Raw genomic sequence first — 21,304 nt, forward strand, 5'->3', positions numbered from 1 at the left:
AAATAGAAATCATAGGACTCCTTCTAGCCTGGTCTGCAGGAAATCCCAACAAATATGGCCCCACCCACTGCCTCAGGCCCCGCCCACGACCTCTACAGAGCCGTGTGCCTCTCCCGTCTGGCCAGTCGCAGCTTTGAGGACGATGGACGGAATCTTTGCCCCGCCCATGTGTATCTCAGCTCACAGCTTTGTCCCCGCCCCCAAGAGCCAGGTACGGCCCCGCCCCCCCCAGGCAGGTAGGCCACGCCCCTCCGGGCCAGGTACGCCCCCGCCCCTGCCCGTTGGCCCCGGAAGCCTAGTTCAGGAGCCGCAGGTACTGCTGTCCAGCGGAGGGAAGGAGAGCTGGGTCCTCTTTGACTCTGGGTGATGGGAAGAACCTGAGTGTGTACCTGGGAGTGAGTGGGTCCTTGCGTGTTGGGTATGTGCGTTTGTGTATGCACGCGAGCTTGTTGCCCTGATGGGGAGGTGATGTCAGTGTGTCCCTGGAGGTGGATCACTGGGTTAGGGTGTGCGTCTCTGGCTATATCACACGGATGGGGCCTCGGGGGGCATCGGTGTGTGTCTTTGTGGATAGGTCACTGCAGGTGTGTGGTGGTTGGTGCAGGCCTGTGTGTTCCCGTGGGCGTCGGGAGACATGGGGCTGGTTACTGGGGGGGCACCCTGTCCAGTGTCTGTCGCTGGTGGGTGGGGCTCCCTCAGCACTGACAGCTTTTAGTCTCCTATACTTAGAAATGACGCTCCTTAGACAACCTCCTCCTGGGCTCTTTTCCAGGCACCTGATGATTCCTGGGTATTTCCCTTCATCCTCCCGACCAACACCTTCGTGTTGTACTTCTGTGTCTCTTTAGTGTATCTTTGTGTGTGTGTGCAGGGCATGTTGTGGGCCAGGGAAAGACCTAGAGGTTATCTTGGAGGTTCCTCCAAGAGCGTTTGGGGATTTTTGCCTGTTGTGTATGTGTGTGTGTTGTGTGTTGTGTGTGTTGTGTGTGTGTGTGTGTGTGTCAAATCCCCACCAAAGGCTCTCAGACTCAGAACATAGTGGGGCTGGGGGGGAGGATGATGATTGTGTTCCTGATGGGATGCCTAGGACTGCCATCCCTCCCTTCATCTACTGCCCAATTCTTCCCCTGGCAACCCTGCTCTAATACTAAAAAACCCTTTATTTGGCTAATACCAAGGACTAGATGTGGGGGTTACAACGACAAGAACAAGCAGTGCCTGCCCTGAAGAGCTTACATTCCACTTGGGGTACAAACAGCAGATGGCGGGAGGAGGGAGGGAGTGCTAACATAGGGGTGGGGATCAAGGAGGACTTCCTCTAGAAGGTGGCACCTGAGATAAGCACTGAAGGAAAGTTTCCTAAGAGGCAGAAGCGAAGAGGCAGGGCATACCAGGCATGAGAGACAGCTGGTATAAAGGTTCAGAGGTGGGAAATAGAAAACTGAGTCTGAGGAAACAAATAGACCAACATGGTTGTAAGCTAAAGTGATGTGTGGTGACCGTGGAAAAGCAGACTAGAGTCAGATTGTAAAGGGCTTTCAATGTCTTTTTTTCCCTCAGAGGTAATAGGGAGCCACTGAAGTTTCTTGAGTGGCAGTTATATCTGTGCCTTAGAAAGATAATTTTATCAGCAGTGTGGAGGATGAATTGGGGAGGGAGAGTTGTGGAAGCAAGGAGAGTGATAGAAGTTATAATGATAGCTAGCATTTAATATGGTGCTTTGATGTTTGTCAAGGGCTTTGTCTCTGTTAACTCCTTTGATCTTGAATCAGCCCTGTGGGATTATTCTCATAGTCATTCAGCAAGCATTTATTAAGTACCTACTATGTGCCGAGCACTGTGCTAAGTAGGATACCAAGGAAGGTTAAACCCAGTCCCTGCTCTCAAGAAACTCGGTATAATGAAGGAGAAAATATGCAATTATGTGCAAACAAGCTGTATGCAAGATAAATAGGAGGTAATCAGCCGAGGGAAGCACTAGCATTAAGGGGAATAGGAAAGGCTCTCCTAGAGGGTGGGGTTTTTAGCTGAGACTCAGAGAAAGCCTAGGATGCCAGGAAAGCCAGGAGGGATGATTGAGGAGGGAGATGGGAGATGAAAATGCCTGTCATGGCAAGGAATAAGAGCAAGCCAGCCTGTGTCGCTGAATCAAAGAGAACGTGATGAGGAGGGGGTGGATATGAGGAATGAGAAGGTAGGAAGAAATTGGGTGACAGAAAGTTCTAAAAGCTAAACAGGATTTGATATTTGATGCTGGAAGTAGTAGGGAGCCACTGGGATATACTGAATGGAGTGTGGGGGTGTGAGATGGTCAGAATTTTACTTTAGGACATCAGCGGGACAGCTCAGTGGAGGATAGAGTGGAGTAGAGAGAGACTTGGGGCAGGGAGACCCAGCAGGAGGCTATTCTAGTAGTCTGGGTGGGAGGGTATGAGGGCCTGCACCAGAGTGGGGACAGTGTCAGAGGAGAGAAGGAAAGATGCTGCAAAGGTAAAACTGGCAGGCCTTTCCAGCTGATTAGATATAGGTGGTGAGAAAAGAGGGAAGGGTCAAGGATGAGGCCTAGGTTTTGATCCTTGGTGACTGGGAAGATTTTGGTGGTAATAGGGAAGTTAGAAAGGGGGGGGGTGTTTGGCTAAGGGGGAAGATAATGAGCTCACTTTCGAACATATTGAGTTTAAGATATCTATGGAATAATGGATACTGAAATGTCCAAAAGGCAGTTGGAGATAAGAGACTGGAGGTCAGGAGAGAGGTTAGGGCTGGACAAATAAATCTGTGATTCGTCTACATAGAGATGATGGAGTTTATTGAGAGGAGACAGAATCAGTTCCAGGGCAGAACCTTGGGGAACATAAACAGTTAATGGGCTTGACCTGGATGAAGATCCAGCAAAAGAGAGAAGGAGCAGTCAGCCAGATGGGGGGAGAACGAGGAGAGAGCAGTATCCTAAAAGTGAGAAGAGGGTGTGAAGGAGAAAACCATTGGTACCAAAGGCTGCAAGCAGGTCAAGAAGGATGAGGATGGAGAAAGGGCCATCACATTTGGTTATTAAGAGATCGTGGGTAACTTCGGAGGGAGCAGTTACATTGAATGATGAGGTCCAGAACCAAACTGTAGAGTGTTAAGCGGGGAATGAAGGAGATGAAGTGGAGGCATTGATTGTAGACTGCTTTCTCAAGTAATTTAGCCATAAAAGGGAGAAGAGATAGAATGATAACTAGCAGGGATGGATGGATCAAATGAGGGTGTTTTGAGGATGGGGAGTCATAGGTGTTTTTGTCCACAGTATAGAAACAACCAGTAGACATGGAGAGATGGAAAGTAAGTGAAAGAGTAGGGGTCACAGGGAGGGCAATCTGCAGGAGAAGATGGGATGGAGTGGGATCACTTGTGTATATAGAAGATTTCATGGCAAGGAGAAGGGCTACCTCTTCTCGTGAGGTGGATGAAGCAGGGAATAGTGGTAGAAGGCATCTGGAAAGGAAGGAGAAGAAAGAAACAAGCATTTATTATGCACCTACTACGTGCCCAGGAATACACAGCTAGTAAGTGTCTGAGGCTGGATCTGGACTAAGGTTTTCCCAACTCTGGACCCAGCACTCTCTCCACTGAGACACCTGCCTACCTCAGTGGTGATGTGAGATGAAGAGGAAGGGAGAAGAGAAAGCCCTTATTGAATGGTCTCAATCTTTTTTCAGTGAAATATGAGGCCAGGAGTTGAGCTAGGAGGAGCCATGGGAGGTTTAAAGATGGATGAAAAGGTTTGGAAGAGCCGCTGTGGAAAGGAGGGGAGAGGATTGATTAGGAAGGGGTACAAGGATTTCCTTGCCATAGGGAGGGCAGTTGAGATTGTAGATATAATACAGATAGAGTTGAGATTATATGATCTAAATTTATAGTGGACCCAGTCAGTGCAGTTTTGTGATTTTTCTCCAGCTTGGTTCAGCAGAATATAGGTAGGGGGTAGTTAGCAATAGATGGCAGGAGTAATTAAAGACAGGCTTGACAGGGCAAGATGGATGATAGGATAAAAGGGCGAGAGACTCAAAAGCAGGAGAGTGTAGGGTTGACCTGGTTCACCAGCAGGGTCAAGATGGGGAAGAGAGGAGAGCGTAGCTAGTATGGGGGTGATGGTCTGGAACAGATTGGATTGGATGAGACAGACAACAAAGAATAAGGTTTGGGGTTGCAAGAAAGAAGGAGAGGTGGAATGGCAACAGACTGTGATCAGATAAGGGCATTTCAGAGTTCACAAACATGGAGTGATGGCGAGATCAAGGCTAGGATCTTTGTGTGTGGCTGAGGTGGGGTGGAGGAAAAGGTCATGTGAAATCAGTAAGTTGAACTGGGAGATAAGGGGTTTGAGCGTGTATCAGTATGTATGTTGAAGTCTTCTGTATGAAGGCAGGAGTTAGGGAAGAAAGAAAGATTGTGAGCTAGGTACTGAGCTCTCTGAGAAAGAAAGGGTTGTGTCCTGGAGGTTGGCAGGCAGCAGATACCAGGATTCTGATCAGGTGATGGATAGATACAGATTGAGTAAGCCTCAAACAAGGCTAGCAAGTGATTGCAGGACCTGGAAGTGGCAGTAAGGAGGCGTATTCTGACTTCTCCACCTCATCTGTAATTAGTGGAATGAATAAAAGAACAACCAGTGAAAGGGAATCCAGGGAGGCCGTATTATCAAGAGGGAAACAAGTCTCAGTGAGAAGATAAAAGGAGTAGGAAAGAAAGCCAATTTGTTACTTATGGAGGAGGAATTCCAGAGCTCCCAGTGGAAGGGATGGGAGTTGTCTTAGAGTAGGTGTTGTCAGGGTGGGTTGAGTGGGGTGGGAATAAGGCATGAGGCGGAGGAGGACAGAGAATGTTGTTTGAATGATAACAGCTGGGGGTTTGGAATGGGGAGGGTATGATCCCAGTGGGGAATTGGTAAAACATATGATAAAGATTTGAATGAACCTGGGTGGTGACCAAGTGAATAGAAAGGAGGGGACAGGTGAGAGAGAAGCTGTGGGGGTAGAGGCAGCTAGATTTGTTACCTGGTTAGATGCTTGTGTGTGTGTGTGTGTGGGCTGGGTGTGTGTGTGTGGGGGGGCGCTGTGGGTGTGTGTATGGGGGGTGTGTGTTGAGGGAGAGTGAGCAGCTGAGGATGAAGTGGGAAACTTGGGGGATGAGGACAGACAGTTTGGGGGCGGCTCTTGTTCTTAAAGACAGGGCCTGATCCAGACCCCTTCCTTCCCTCCCTTCCTAGATTCTTTGGGCCTGGAGATTCAGTTTCCTCCCTGATCCCTGTGACTCCTTCATAGCTGTGGGTCAAAGGGTGGCCTGAGCTCTGTGGCCTCCTAGGATCCAAGACTGGTCCCTGAGGTTGGCAGTGAAGGAAGAAGGAGGCAGCCTCAGGACCATGACAGAAGCAAACACCTGTGAGTGAAGTGATGGGGGTGGCAGGGAGCTGTGGGCATCACCTGCCAGGCTTGGTTTCTGTTTCCTGGGGTTACCACCCCTATCCTACAGTGGGCATGAGATCCGAGAGGGGCAGGGGAGCAAGCAGATCCCCTCTCCAGGGCCTTCATCTCATCCTGTCCTCTCCTTCAGCCTTTTCTCAGATGCCTTTCTTCTCTCTGCCCTCTGTGACTTTTCCTTTATGGCAGTTACCCCCACTCCCAAAGCCCGGGTCTGGCTGTGCCTCTGGGGATGCTCCTCAGACTGTGTTTTTGTCTCTGCAGTAAGCCCAGAGACCTCAATGACCTCAGCTGAACCAGAGGCAGGGGCTGGGGCTGGGACCACGGCCTGGCCTGCTCTGGTTGGTGTGGTTCTCGCGGCCGTGCTTCTCTCTCTCCTCATTGCATTGGCTGCCAAATGCCACGTCTGCCGCCAGCACCGTGTCAGCTATGGGCACCGTCCACTCTCTGGGTCAGGGAAGATCGTTCCTTTTGAGCTACCACATGAAGATGATAAGGATGATGACGGCTTCATTGAGGACAACTACATCCAGCCAGAGGCGGAGGGGCCCAGGCCAGGAGTCAGCGAGGCCCAGTACTCCCTCTGAGCCAAGCCCCTGTCTCACTGCCACTTCCTTTTCCTTTACTGTTCTCAGGAATGCCCAATAAACCCAGACCTGAAGATGGTGTAGACAGCTCTGCTGTGTCTGTAGTTGAAGGGGGTGGAGGGGCATGGAGGATCTGAGGGAAACATGGGCACAGTGGACACAGGAGCAGTACAATATGGGCAGGAGTGTCGGAGGCACGGTGGATGCAGGGAAGGGTGAATAGTGTGGGGGGTAGTGCTCCCTTTGAGAGGTGTCCAGCTTCATCATAACACTGCTAGCAGTGGCCTCCCTGAATTCTGCCAGCACCCCCTCAGTCATCCTTTTCCCCTGTCCTAGCCCTGGCCAGAAGGGTAACACTTCTCTTCAGAGATGCAGAGACTGGGGGACCACCTGCTTCACTGCTCTTTGGGTCCAGCATCCACAAGGACAGGGAAGATCTCTGCGACCAGAAAGTGAAGTCTGGGACCCATTGGGATGAAGAGTTTCACAATTTACAGGTCATAGGATCATAGATTTAGAGCTGAAAGGGACCTTGGAGTCAAATCCAACCTTTTCATTTCAGAGATGAGGAAACTGAAGTAGAGACACATGGCTAGTAAGTATTGGAGGCAGGATTGGAATCCAGGCCTTCTTGGCTTCAAGTCCAGTGCTTCCTCCTTAGGTGAAATCCGTGTCAGGACCTTGCTTAACTCCAGCTCTGCTAAGACTGGCCAAGAGTCCATCTCTGACCTTGTGGCCGTTGGTCTGGATTGTTGTAGTGGGAATCCTTTTGGGCATGGCTTGGGTGGCCACTGACATTTCTTCTAGCTCTGAGATTCAGGAGTCTGTGCTAAAGGGTAGTGAGCTTCACCCGTCCCTCCCTATTGTGCATGAGGCCCTGCTGTGTTTTGTTGGTCACAGTCTCCCTTTCTAAGCACTCATGAATCATCTCTTTTATGACATGTCCTAGAATTTCCCCAGGACTCAAAGGGTAGCTCCCTGGCCTGGAGCTGGGAGAGACTCTAACCTCTTTCTTCCTGTTTAAAAGAGTAGGGACCAGTCCTCCAACACTTTTCCCATTCTTGGAGGCCTTTCAAAGGTACCTGACAGTGGCTTTCAACCACCAAAGATAGAATTCAGGACCAAGCACTGAGTTACTTTGGTACTTTTCAGGCCCCAAGTCAGACTTGTTGGCAGAAAAACAAGTAAAAGTACAGCTGGGAAGTTCTAAATTTACCCTTTCATCTGTTGGCATCATCCCATCCCCACAGAGAAGTGGAAAAAAAAAACCCCAGCAATAAACTGTCTAATGGCTGCCTGAGGGCAGAGGCAGATGGCATCTCACTGCCCACGAGTGAGGAGGAGAGTTTCTGGACATCATGTCCCTGGACTCTGAGTGCTAGGACCTGTCCCGTCCCTGAAGGGGCTAAGTATGGGCACAGGAGGTCCTGGACCCCAGGTTTGAGGAGTGCCAGGAAGATCCTGCTTCCTGGATGGAGGAGGTAGAATTGGTTCCAGCACTGGCTCAGGCTTTTGTGGACGGAGCCCCACTTTGTGCTGGGCCTGAAAGATGAGGGACTTGCAAGATTTTGAGGGAGCAGGGAGTGGTGCTGTCCATTCCTTCATGGCCAGCCTCAGCCCGACATGCCATGCTGCAGGATTTAACCTCCATCCCTTCTCACTTTCTCCAAAGTGTGGCAAGCTCTGCCACATCATGGAGGTGGCCTGTGTTGTTGAAGGCTACTTTGGCAGAAGGTGAGCTCCCAGAAGTCCTGCTAAGCCAGGAAGGCTTCTAGGCATCCGTCATCTGAGAAACATCCAAGCTGGGTCTGGGGAACGTATCTGCTTCAGGCTGAAACGTCATGAGGTCTGAGGTGCCCATGTTGGCTCCCAGCTTCGGTACCTGTGCTTTCATAAGCCGAATTGGTTTAGGAGCTCACGGATCTCTGCAGAGAGCTCTTCTACTTTCCTCATCAGAACCATTTGTGCCTGGCCTTTCAGAATGTCCTGCTTGATAACTATCCCTGTATGACTTGAGAACATGGATCCTTCCTCCCTGGCATTAAGTGTATCATTCCTAAGCTTAGAGTGTGCATCAGATGGCTGGGCTTTCTCCTTACCCATCTATCACAATCTCGAGAACACAGGGCTCCTTCCTGCCAGGGTCCTCATCCCTTCTTTAGTCCCCACCACAAGGAATCAGCACCAGGACCAGAAGAGCAAGGCCCTGTCTTCTACTTTTTTAAGAATGAAGTGGACATTGAGGCAAGTTGAGAATTTACCAGCTGCTTTGCTTGTGACAGAAAGAAAACCAGAGCATGTTTTTTGCCCCTAGGGCTCCTGCTGCATCTCCAGTGGCCAGGAAGCCCCCTGGAGCAGCTTCCCCCCTCCCCACCCCCGGAGCAGGGGCAGCCCCTAGCACAGTGTTAGGCACATGGTAAGGACTCAGTCCATGCTTGTTGCTTAGGGTTAGGGTTTTGGTGAAGTAATGGGAGTTCCTGTTGTGTGGGGGTTAGGGTAAATGATGGCTGAGGTCTCTTTTAACTTCTTACACCCTCTATGCTGTGATTGATTGAAAATATTTTCCATGGGGAAGGAAAAGAGAGGGAAGAGAATAAGTATACACTGCCTACAATGTGCTGGGCACTGTGGTAAGTGCTTCATCCTTATAACCGCCCTGTGAGGCAGGTGCTAATATGGTAGCCCTTGTGCACTTGAGGAAAGTGAGGCAGAGGTGAAATGGCTTGATCAAAGTTACACAGCTGGCGTGTCCAAAGCTGGATTTGAACTCAGATCTTCTTGATCTTCTCCAGGCCCAGGGATCTAGCTACTGAGCTACCAGGTGATTATACCCCTTCCCTACTTCCTTTGGATCAATCTCTGTTCTGGTCCCGAAGACAGTTCCTCCAAGCCTCTGAGATGTTTGTGAAGCCACCTTGACCACCCTTGGGTTGGGATTTCCCATTGCCCATGTTTAGCAAATGTGCTGTGGCACTGCAAATCCAAAGACAATCATGAAACTGTTTTTGTTCGGTCTCCCAGAACAGAACTGGGAAGATGGGAGAGAGCTGCAGAGGCAGAGGTCAGCTCCACATCAGGAGGTGTCTTCTAACAAGAGACTAGCTGTCTCAGCCTGGGAGGTGGTGCCCAGAGGTCTGGTGGCAGAGGCTGGATGGCCACTGATGTAGAGAGAGAAGATTCTGGTTCAGGTTTGGGTTGGCCTCAGAGGCACCATCTAGCTTGGGGGTCTGGGATTCCGAAATTGTCAGCCCTCAGGAAGCTGACATTCCAAAGGTCAGATTCTACTCTCCACTCACTGTCCTGACTTGGTGAAAGGCCTAGGCAGTGGAGGCCAAGGCTTTCATTGGAAACATTTCTTTATGTAGGGTCCCCAAAGGGCCTCTCTCTCAGATACCCTGGGTGAAGGCAGGCTCACTCCAAGCTTCCATGGCCTCGACTGTCACCTGACCATGCCCTAAGGTGGAGAGGTGGGGAGAGGGCCACATGTGGCCTCCAGCCGCAGGTTCCTCACCCCTGCATAAGGGCTTATGTTGAGTCAAAATCTGTCTCCTGTAATTTTCCCTCTCTTTTTACCTGGTCCTACCTTCCTGGCCAAGCAGAACAAACTAATCTTTGTCTATATGCTAGCTCTTCAAACAGTTGAAGACAGTTAAACTTATCCTGATTTTGGGCCAAATCTAATCAGATGAAACTTAGTAGGAAAGAAGCCTCCCCATACCAAAAGCATTAACTGCCCGTGTATGGGAGAAGAGGTGTACAGTGTTCATGTGAAAACAATCTGGGGGCTTCTGGTGATCTCCAAGCTTAGTATGAGTCAGCAGGGTCATGTGGCAGCCAACAGAGTGGGTGGGATTTGGGGTCGCATTAAATTTCATCCAGCAAATGCATATATTATGCCTGAGTGGTGCAAGTCACTAGGTTAAATAGTTCCTGACCTCCAGGAGCTTATACTCTACTGCATGGGGAGAAAGGGGGCAGAGTCTAATATATACTTTTTGGAAACATAGTGTCTAGAGAGGGGGATAAGACAGTCCCCTTGCCCTCAGCCTTGGTCAAAGGACATCTAGAGGTGTGCATCCACTTTTGGCCCCCATATTTTCAGAAGGCTGTTGGCCAATGGAAGCACAGAAGAGGGAGCCCAGGATGGTGAGACGACCAGAGGTCATGAAGGGGTTGGGGATGTTAGGCCTGGAGAAAGGAAGACTCAGGCAGGGCAGGAGATCTGTGTTCAAGTATCTGGAGGGCTGTCCTGTGGAAGAGAGACTATCCATTCTGCTTGGCCCTAGAGGGCCAAATGAGCAGTGGCAGGTTGGGAGTGTACAGGGCAAACTTTCCAATGTTGAGAACTGGCCCAGAGTGAAGCAGCCAACCTTAGGTGAGGCTGAGCTAGGGCTGAATCAAGTCAAAAAGAATTGATGACTTCTGTGCTATGTAGAGAGACAAAGAAAGGGGAAAAAAAAAGTCTCTTCTCTCAAGGAGCTCACAGTTCAGTGGGGGAGACAACATGCAAACAACCCTGCAAAAACGGGATTTAGACAGGATAAATGGGAATAATCCCGGAGGGAAGGCACCAGCATTAAGGGGACAGGAAACGGGTTCTTGTAAGGTGGGATTTTATCTGGGACATGAAAAATGCCAGGAAAGCTGGGAGGAGGTGGAGATGAGAGACAGAGAGAGAGAGAGAGAGAGAGAGAGAGAGAGAGAGAGAGAGAGAGAGAGAACATTCCAGGCATGTAGGAAAGCTAGTGAGAATTCCCAGAATTTATGCCAGAAACAACAGAGACCAAAGTCACTGGATTGCAGAGTCTATAAAGGGGAATATGGTAAGAACATTGGAAAGGTAGGAAGAGGTCAGGTTGTGAAGGGCTTTAAAAGCCAGAAGATTTCATACTTGATCCTAGAGGTAATAGGGAGCCACTGAGACCATTGTGTAGGTGGGTGATGTGGTCAGACCTGCATTTTAGGAAGATCACTGAATGGAGGATGGACTGGATCGAGGAGAGGCTCCAGGCAGGCAGACCCCACAGCAGCCCCTGCAGTGGTCCAGGTGGGAGGTGATGAGGGAGGCCTGAACCAAGGGGTGGGCATATCAGAAGACCCAGAAGGAGGTGAATTCGAGAGACACTGTAGAGGAGAAATCAACAGGACTTGGCAACAGATTGGATGTGGGGGAGGGGGTTTGGCAACAGATTGGATGTGGGGGGGGGGGTTGAAAGTAAGGAGTCAATGATGTTAGGGAGAGGGTTAGGCTTGGGCACAGGCAATGAGTTCAATTTTTGTTGTTTCTGTTCAGTTATTTTAGTCCTGTCTGACTAAAATGACCCCATTTGGAGTTTCCTTGGCAAAGATACTGTAGTGGTTTGCCATTTTCTTCTCCATCTCATTTTACAGATGAGGAAACTGAGGCAACCAGGTGAAGTGACTTGCCCAAGGTCATCTAGCTAGTAAGCATCTGAGGTCAGATTTGAACCCAGGAAGATGAGTCTTCCTGACTCCAGGCCCAGAACTCTACCCACTGCACCACCTAGCTGCCCTAGTTCAATTTTAGACTTGATAAATTTAAGATATCTGGGGGACATCCAGTTTGAGATGTCCAGCAGGTAGTTGGAGAGTTGAGAATGGAGATTAAGAGAGAGGTTAAGGCTGCGTAAATAGGTCTGAGAATCATCAAGATAACTGAATCCGAGGGAACTGCTGAGATCCCCAAGGGAGGGAGTATAGAGGGAGAAGAGAGGAGGGCCCGGGACATAGCCTTGAGGGACTCCCACTGTTAGCCTGTGCACTGTGGATGAAGACCTAGCAAAGGGGACTGAGCCAGACTGAGAGGGAGGGGTCAGACGGGTCAGGACAGTGCAATGTGACAAAAACTTAGAGTGTCCAGGAGAAGAGGGTGATGGACAACATCAAAGACTGCCCAGAGGTCAAGAAGGTTGAGGATTTTTAAAAAGGCATTAGACTGGCCAATGAAGAGACAGTTTGAGCAGCTTTGGTTGAATGATGAGGTCTGCAAAGAGTTAGGAAAGCAGTGACAGGAAAGGAAGTGGAGGCACAAATCATGGGTAGGATAAAAATGATATGATACGAACTCCTTCACCAGGAGTTTAGTCTGTAGGGAGGAGAGCTATGGGACGCTGGCTGTCAAGGGCTGGGTGGATCGATCAAGGGAGGGCTCTTTTTGAGGTAGGGGAGACCTGGGTGTGTTTGTACCAGCATGGATGTATCCTGGAGGCAATCCCTTCAAATCTTGAGAATTGGCAATTCTGTGTGTATTGGGTGGGTGGAAGCTTTGGAGGGGGAGGGGAGGCTTCTGCAAAGCTGGAGTGGGAAGGCCTGAAGGCAAGAGAGAGGGGAAGGGAGGGGCCTGGGAGGAAGCAGGGCAATCATGATCAGAAATGCCTGGCACTAAGAGAATACAGCCTAGTTAGGACTGTATTCAACCCTCAACAAAGTAAGTATTGTAGGTGTCCGTGCCCCCATTTTAAAGATGGGGAACTTCAGTGAGTAAGGTGGATTCGCCCTCAGGTCTTCCTGACTCCCAAGCCCAGGGTTCTATCACCCTTGGGGCCTGTGGGACAGGCAGGGAGGCTTCTGTCAGTGCTGGACGCTTGGCCTGACAACGCAGAAATGAGCATCAGAGACCTTTGGTCTGTAAGCTCTTGGTTCCAGTGTCTCAGTCATTTGTTCCTTGAGTTCTTTAGTAAAATTGCTTTTGGGCAAATTTTATTGGTTCTCCTTAAACCCAAGAGAATGTTCACTCCTGGGCCTTGGCCTGGAAGGGATTGCTCTTGGAGGGCGGTAAGCACAGGTACTTGGGGGCGGGCCAGGCTGGCAGAGAGGCCCAGGAAACCCAGGTGGAAAAGGGAAGGTTGTGGACATTGACCCCTGGCTGACAGGGCGGCACCTTCTGCAGCTCTGGCTTTCTGACTTTCCTGGAGGACAGAGACTGTTGTGGGGGAAGGGAGGACCAAGGACAGAACCTTTATCTCAGGTCCTGTACCTGCCTGGCTCTTGAGCCAGAGCTCAGAGACCCTAAGGCCTTCAGATCCCCCAAATCCCAGAGATCCCACAAACCAAGGGAACTTGAAAAGCTCCCCAAGTCAGTCTTTGGAGGGGTGCACCATGAAAGGACTTCAGACATTCAGTCCACCAATACTTGAGCTTGGAATGTCCTCAGAATAATTTGCCATCTTTGCCTGGCCAAATCTCCCAATTGAGCACCAAAGGCCCCCTGAACCTGGCTTGAGCCCACCTTTCCATGCATGACTTCCCTGTTCAAACTTGCTATTCCAGCTCCAAGCCTTTGAACTAGCTGGCCTCATGCCTGGAGTGCATTTCCTGGTCACTTGTCTCCTTCCTAGAATCTTGGCTACAGGAAACTTTTCCTTCACCTTTCCGTCCCCTCTCCAATTGACAGCCCTCTCTCTTCAAATTCTTCAGTCTTCCGAGTGGCCAAATCTCATCATTTCAACCTTTGTAAGGTCCCTCAAATACACCCCCTGGTGCAGGCCCTCATCACCTCACTCCTGGAATATTTCAATAGCTGCTGGTGGGCTTAAGTCTCTCCCTACTCTGGTCCATCTCCATTCAGCTACCAAAGTGATTTACCTAAAACAGTTTTGACCGTGTTATCTCCCTATATAAAAAACTCCAGTGGCCCCCTATTACTTCCAGGAAAAAAAAATATATTGGATTGGATTGTATCCAGCTTTCATTCAAAGGCCTACACATAACACACACTTTGAGGCTGGCAAGCAAGGATTATTATCTCTTCTTTACCAATGAGGAAACTGAGTCAGAGTCCCTTGCCATTCTGGTTACCCTCTTGGGGACATTGCAGCTGTTCAGTGCTCTTTCTAATGAACCCAGAACCGAGCATGGTTGTCCCAATGAAGTCTGGTTGGGGCAGAGGGCCAGTCACCTGCTTAGTCCTGAAAACTCTGTCTCTCTTAAGATTGCACCTCAAGTCTACACCCGTTTTTGTTCAGCTGCCTCCTCCCCCTGCTGAACCACCGGGTCCACCAAACCCCAGGCCTTCTTAAGCTGCCCTTCTCCCTTCCCCAGGAGCATTGTCATGGAGACCTAGCCATTACCTAGAGCTCCTCAAGTTTCTGAGGGTTTTTTTTTTTTGGCTTTGGAAGCTTCCACCATGAAGCCCCACATGAGGAGACTCCATGGAGAACCAGAAATGGGGCAGCCAGGGCAGAACTGATCCTGCACTCTTTTTTGATGGGGGGAAGGCAGGGCAATTGGGGTTAAGTGACTTGCCCAAGTTCACACAGCTAGTAAGTGTGTCAAGTGTCTGAGGTCAAATTTGAACTCAGGTCCTCCTGACTACAGGGCTGGTGCTCCACTCACTGCGCCACCTAGCTGCCCCTGAATCCCCCCACTCTTGCAGTTAGGGATCCTGCATGGAGGTGGGAGAGATGCCTTTGGGTAAGCAGGGGCAGGGGACAGGAGAGGGGAGCAGACCAGATCTGCAACTATAACAGTCCAGCCCCCATCACCTCCCCTGAATGTTGTCCTGGAAAAAACCAACATTTATTTCTCCTTCAATAGACGGTAGGGGAGGCCCACCACTCATAGCCACAGTGACCTGAAAACGGGACTGTTCCTTCCTTTAACTGCTCCTTTATACTCCTGGTGGGGTGATAGGACCCTGACTCCTAAAAGGAAAAGACTATGTCTTTGACAGCAACCCAAGTCCCTGGATTTTCGCATTTATTTCACTGGCCCCTCTGCCCAGGCTACTTGGCCCACCCCAGCCCACCTAGATTACCTGCTTAGCTTCTTTGACATTCCTTACTCTGTTGCACCTGGCCCAGCCCAGACTGCTTACCACTTCTTAAGCCCATCCAGAGCTTTTCACAGTCCTTTTCGTTCATAAGCATTAGTCTCTCATCACGTCGTAGATTCCCTAAGAATCTCTCTGGCGCTGACTTTACAATAAACCTTGTCTCTTGCCTGGAAGAAGGTTTGAGTGCCTAAATTCATTCCATGCAGATGCCACCCTATGCCCTGACAGTTTGGGGTTCCCAGCAGCCCCAAACCACATCAAGACTGCTATTAAAATGTTCATTTACAAGAATTTTGATCTCAGCTGATAAATACATGGCTGTCCCGCAAGGGACAGATTTTATTTAGCGCAGGCTGAGAAGGGGGAAGAGCCAACTAGAGAGTCAATTACTGCAGCTAATGATACCCGAGATCGCCAAGCCCCAGACTGGTGGTGACCTCTGGAGAGACTTAACAAAGAAAAGAGCCCGTAGCCAGGGGAAGTGATGGTTGGCGTGTTTATTTAGGTAATCAGCACCTTGAATAGCAACTTAGCCAACGCCCCACCTGACTACTTTACTGTCCTATTTCCTTCCAAGTTAATTATTTAATTTTATTGACTCTTTTTCCACCTTCATTTACAAATATAGCCCTTCCTCCTCTTCTCCCCAGAGAACAATCCCATATAATAAAGAATAACATTTTAAAGACAGTTCAGTAAAACTGACCAACATATTAACTGAGCTATGCGGTGTTCCATACCCATAACCCTCTGCCTCTGCACAGATGGCTGGGTGGTGGGTTCTCTCATCTCTCCTCCAGGACTAACCAGTCACTTTCCCATTTTTTGTAGTGGTTCTTTTAATTTATATTGTAGTCATTGTATACACTGTTTTCTGGTTCTGGTTACTTAACTCTTACATCAGTCAGTCAGTTAAACTAGCATTTATTAAATACCTGTTAGATGCTAAATACAGGGATACATGACAACAACAAAGAAGTCCCTGCCCTCAAGGAGCTCACAATCTAAAGGAAGAGACAAAATGCCAACCACTGTGTACAAGGAGATGTAGACAGGATAGGTTGGTGGTCATCAACAGAGGAAAGTTTCTAGCATTAATTGGGAAAGGTTTCTTGTAGAAGGTAGGATTTTATCTGGGACTTGAAAGAAGCCAGGAGGTGGAGATGAAGAGGGAGAGCATTCCAGACAGTGAGTGAAAACCTCAGGAGTAGAGAGGTAGAGTACTTCAGTTAAGCTACAGCAAGGAGGCCAGTGGACCTGGATCAAAGGGAATGTGGAGGAAATGAGGCATAAGAAGATAGGTTATGAAGGGCTTTGAAAGCCAAATGGGGGATTTTATATTTGATCTGGAAGGTAATAGGGAGTCATTAGAGTGGAGGGCAGTGATGGGGTCAGAACCATGCTTCAGGAAGATCACTTTGACAGCTGAGTGGAGGAGGATTGGCATGGGGAGAGACTTAAGGCAGGGAGATCAACCAGCAGCCATTACAACAAGGAGTAAAGGATTGTACCAGAATGTTGACAGAGGAGAGAAAGAGGCATAGGAAAGAGATGTTGTGAAGGTAGCATTGATGGGACTAGGCAACAGATTGGATATGGGGAAGAGAATGAAGAATCAAGGATGACACCTAGATTTTGAGCCTGGGTGACTGGGAAGATGGTGGGTAGGGCCATGGACAGCATGAGGAAAGTTAGGAAGAAGGGAGGCTTTGCAGGGAAAGATGATGAGTTCAGTTTTGGATAGCTTGCGTTTAAGAGGTCCATAAGACACCCAGTATGAGACATCTAAAAGGCAGTTGGAGATGTGAGACTGGAGGTCAGGAGAGAAATTAGGGTTACACAAATAGATTTGAGAGACATCCATGTAGAGATGATAAGTGAGACCATGTGAGCTGATGAGATCCCCAAGTGAAATAATCTAGAGGGAGAAGTTCCTATAAGTTTCCCCATGCTTCTTTGAATTCTTCCTGCTCATAATTTCTTACAGCCCACCAAGAATCCATCATATTCATGTACCTTAATTTTTTTACCCATTTCCCAGTGGATGGGAATCTTCTTTGCTTACAATTCTTTGCTACTTCAAAAAGATGCTATGACTATTTTGATGTCTATGGAATCTTTCTTTTCAACTTTGACCTCCTTGGGGTAAGCACCTAGTAGTGTGATTTCTGGGTCAGCAGTGCCTATAGACATTTTAGTCACTTTTCTTTGCATGACTCCAAATTTCTTTCCATAACAGATGGACAAATCCTGAGCTCCACCATCAGTGCATTAGTGTGCCTGTCTTTCCACAGCCCTTCCAACATTGACCACTTCCATATTGGGTCAATCTGCCAATTTTTCTGGGTATGAGGTAAAGCCTTAGAGTTGTTTTTACTTGTATTTCTCTTGTTAGTGATTTGGAGTGTTTGCTCAAATGCTGGTCAATAGTTTGTAATTCTTTTGAGAACTCTTGGGTCATGTTCATTGAACATTTACCCATTCCCTCAGATCTTCCCCCTGCCCACAGGAACTATTGTCTAGCCATGTTTCCTTGATACTATAATTGTGAAAACTATTTTTTTAAAAACACAAGTGAAAGACTTTATGTACAATCCTACTAAATTTTATCTTATTAGATTCAGTTTGGTGCCGTAGCCAAATAATATATATTTGGATCCTGACTCTCTCATTCAGTGTGTTAACTATTCCTTCCAGATTTGTGGCATCTGAAAATATAATGAGCATGTCATCTATGCCTTTCCCTAAGACATTGATAAGAATGTTAAATAGCACAGACCCCTGGGACGCTCTTCTAGACACCTCCATCTATGTTGATGTTAAGCCATTAAAGAACAACTCACTGGGTCATTTGATAATAACAATATTAACATTTAAACAATGTTTTAAGGTTTGCAAAGTCTTATCTCATTTGATCCCTACAACAGCCCTGCCAAGAAGGTGCTATTACTATTATTTGCCTATTACAGAGGAAGAAATTGAATGACTTTAAGGTCACACAGTTAAAAGTGTCTGAGCTTGGATTTGAACTCAGGCCCTCCAGACTCCATGTCTAGGTACTTCTATGCCTGGACATATATATCTACCTGAACCATAATCTATCTTGGACTCCATCTTGTCCACAAGAATAAATAGCATGAGAAGTCTCAGGATCCCAGAGACCCCAGAAATGCCAGAGATACTATATAGTGCAGAGATCTCAACATATGTCAGAGATACCTGAGATTCTGGAGGCCTTGGGGAAGCTGGAGATCTCAGAGATCTCAGAGGGAGACTAACTGTGCTGCCTTGGTTAGAACCATGACTGACCTTTGTGGTCAGTTCTGGGTGGTAGGTTAGGAGGGGTTTGCTAAGCCCCAGAGTACCTAGGGGAGCCAGCCAGGATCATCTGTGCCCATGCTCAGATGGAGGACCTGGGGTTGCTTAGCCTGCTGTGCACCAAGTCCTGACATCTGTGGACTGTGCTGGATACCTACCCATTGCCTCCGTTTATCTTGACAATTTCGCAGTTTTGTGGGATGAACGGGACAGACACCTGAGAGATGAGAACCTGGTGGATCAAGCAGGTTAAAGAACTTGTCAAAGGTAGAATCTCCACCAGGCTGCAGAAGAAAGAGCTGAGGGGCTGCACAATCAACCGCTGTCTTCAAGCATGTGAAAAGTTTTCATGGCATTAATTAATATGTTGTTTGGCCCCAGAGGACACAGCTAGGAGTTTAAAAAAAATCTGTTGCTAATTAATATTAGCAATATGGTGGGGTGTGGTCCTGGGCAGCCTCAGTGTCCTCATCTCTAAAAGGGGATGCCTCCACCCCATACCCATGATGCATCAGGCTCCACCAAGCTTTGGGTTTGCACCTCTCTAGTGGGCTCCCTGAAACAACCCAGTTCACTTCAGGCCAAGGCTGTGGGGCTTCCCTCCTGAGCCCTCCCCAGGGCCAGAACATGGTCTGGTCTTAGAACTCAGTGCACAGAATGCTTCATAAACGTGGACTACATTACACAGTGTTGTCCAGCACCTTTATTTGGGAACCTGGTCTGAGATGAGAGGGGTTAATGGGGTTGGAGTGGAAGGGTCTCTGAGCTGGGGGAGTCATAGAGGTTCATCTCTGAGCTGGAACGGGGAGGCTCAGGGAATCCTTGATCTGGATTAAGGGACAGAGGGGGGATCTCTGAGCTGGGATGGGGAGGTTAAAGGGGGTCCCTGAGATGGGATGGGGGTCATGGGGGGTCTCTGAGCTAGGGGGGGTTAATAAGTGTTTATTAAGCACTTATTATGTGCTAGGTACTGTGCTAAATGCTTAACAAATATCTCATTTAAAGGAGTTCAGAGGGAGTCTCAGGCCTGGGATGGAGGATTTTCTGCTTGGCTGCTTTGAGGAGTGTTGGAAGGTGGAAGGTCTGGAGATCCCCAAGAAGAATGGAGTTTTCGTGTGCAGGAAAGGGTCATAGGACAGATATGGGGTTTCTGATCACAGATAACACATGTACCCAAGCAGGACTACATTGACCAATAGCACACATAAGCCAGACCTGTTAGTGATGATGGAAGGTGGGAGAACAGAGAAGGGGGCTGGAGAAGGGTCCTGGAGGTAAGTACTGGAGGTCAGAGAAGGATGAAAGAAAGTGCAGGTGGAGGCTGAAGGCAGAGACAAGGAGTGGCAGCTGGAAGGTGACTCTTGGTGGGGCGGGTTGCCCATGAGGCGGGAGGCCAGAGGGCAGAGGTTGGTAGCTGGAACTAGGGGTCACCCGTCAAAGTCAAAGGGGGTTTCAGCTGCTGCTGTGGCCCAGTCCAAGGAGGCTGGCGATGCTGGGTGTGGTTGGCAGCCGTCCAGAGATACTGAAGATGCTGCTGCCCCCTCGTCCCCGGCCTCGACCTGAGCCCACAGCTGTGGTGGGCAGGAGGCAGCGGCCTCCAATGCCTGCTTGGTACAGCAGCAGTCCCAACAGAAGCAGGGCCCCCATGACACCCAGGATGATGCCCGTAGTTAGCATAGTGCCTAGGGGCCTGGCTGGGCTGGGGCTGGGGCCAGGACCAGAAGTGGGGGAAGCAGCCAGGCCAATCAGCACTAGGCCACTGACCAGCAGCACCAGGCCACTGACCAGGACCACGAGACTGTCTGCTCCTCCCCCACTGCGCAACAGGGCCACATGCTGGGGTTGCCGGATACAGTTCATATCTTGCACGGCTGAGCCCAGCAGCTGCTTTACCAGTACCAGCAAGGCCAACAGGCAGAGGACGGTGCCCATGGCCAGGCGCCACTCACCTGAGCGGCTGCTGGTGGAGTACAGCAGGGCCACCCCACCAGCCCCGCAGCCAGCCACTAGCCCCACAGCCACGGAGAAGCACAGGGCGGCACGCCGGGGCTCCTGCGACCACCACAGTTCCACGTGTTCCTCGAGTGCATCTGGGGCTCCTGCCCCACTCACAGGCACAGGCACCCTGTGCTGCTGCAGGCCAGGAGATTCTTCCAGCTGGGCCATCTGCAGCAGCCGCTCTTGAGGGCCAGGCTGGCACTAGAGAGGACCGGGGCAGGTAGGGAGACTTAGGAAGAGTCACTGGGGGCTCAAGGGCTTAGTTTCATGGCTGCCCTCCCCACCCACAGCTGACCTAGACCCTGTGGGTCAAGTCTCACTGCATAGTCCACAGCAAATCCATTGTTACCTAGGAAGACAGAGACAGAGATGAGATGCTGCCGCTCCTGAGCGGTACCCTGGGAGGATCTCTGCTCTCTCCTCTCCAGTACCATCCCCCTCCCTGAGGCTCTTTGAGGGATTCCCTTCCCCAGCAATGCCCGACCCCCTTCCCTTCCATTCTCCCAGCAGCCCCTCTCCCCCACCTTCCAAGATTCCAGTGTTCTGGCTCCTTCATGGTGAGCTGGTGGGGCTCCTATCTGGATAGCTCCAAAGCTGGGCTCTCAGCACTGTCCCCAGCAGGGCCTGGAATAAAGGCCCATTGAGCCGCAGGCCACTCCCATGACCCCAGCTGCCTCTTGTCACCACCAGCTCCACGGGGCTGCAGCGTAACTCTTCAGCAGCTAGAGAGCTGGAACCCCACCCCCTTCCTGGCACTCCCTTTCCCAAAGGGGAAGGGGCTCATCTCTAGGGGTCATGGTCCTCGCTAATTGCAGGCACTTGCTAGGGGTTACACTCAGGTCTGGGCCCCTAATGCCCACCCAGGTCCTGAAAACAAAATGCACCAGAGCTCTTGATCAATAAGAAGACAGCAGGTAAAGCCAGGTGCCCAAATCAGTAAGAGGCCCCTCCCTGGCAGTCCTCTGGCAGTCCTGATACACAAACAAACACCTTCATGTCAGGCTTCTCTCTAACCCAAGGGTTTGCAAACTTTTGGGGCCCAAGATCCTTTTACATTCTCAAAAATTTGATATCCTGCTGGCATTCCTCCCCCACAGAGAGCTTTTATTTACATGGATTATATCTAGTGATAGTTGTTGGATTCA

General features: G+C 49.6%; 2 protein-coding genes across 2 annotated transcripts; one reads left to right on the top strand and one right to left on the bottom strand.

Annotated features, from left to right (window-relative positions):
• Positions 1-127: 127 nt before the first annotated feature.
• On the top strand, positions 128-6,123 carry C4H1orf210 (chromosome 4 C1orf210 homolog). The gene is made up of 3 exons (XM_036758193.1): positions 128-211; positions 5,252-5,423; positions 5,727-6,123. Exons 2-3 carry the CDS (start codon positions 5,405-5,407, stop codon positions 6,047-6,049), a joined length of 342 nt encoding a protein of 113 aa, XP_036614088.1. The 5' UTR covers positions 128-211; positions 5,252-5,404; the 3' UTR covers positions 6,050-6,123.
• A 13,081-nt stretch (positions 6,124-19,204) lies between these two features.
• TMEM125 (transmembrane protein 125) lies at positions 19,205-20,327 on the bottom strand. Its single transcript, XM_036757696.1, has one exon. It carries the CDS (start codon positions 20,325-20,327, stop codon positions 19,614-19,616), a length of 714 nt encoding a protein of 237 aa, XP_036613591.1. The 3' UTR covers positions 19,205-19,613.
• Between the last annotated feature and the right edge of the window lie 977 nt (positions 20,328-21,304).

This window comes from Trichosurus vulpecula, chromosome 4, assembly GCF_011100635.1.
Source record: "Trichosurus vulpecula isolate mTriVul1 chromosome 4, mTriVul1.pri, whole genome shotgun sequence".
Taxonomy (NCBI): Eukaryota; Metazoa; Chordata; class Mammalia; order Diprotodontia; family Phalangeridae; genus Trichosurus; species Trichosurus vulpecula.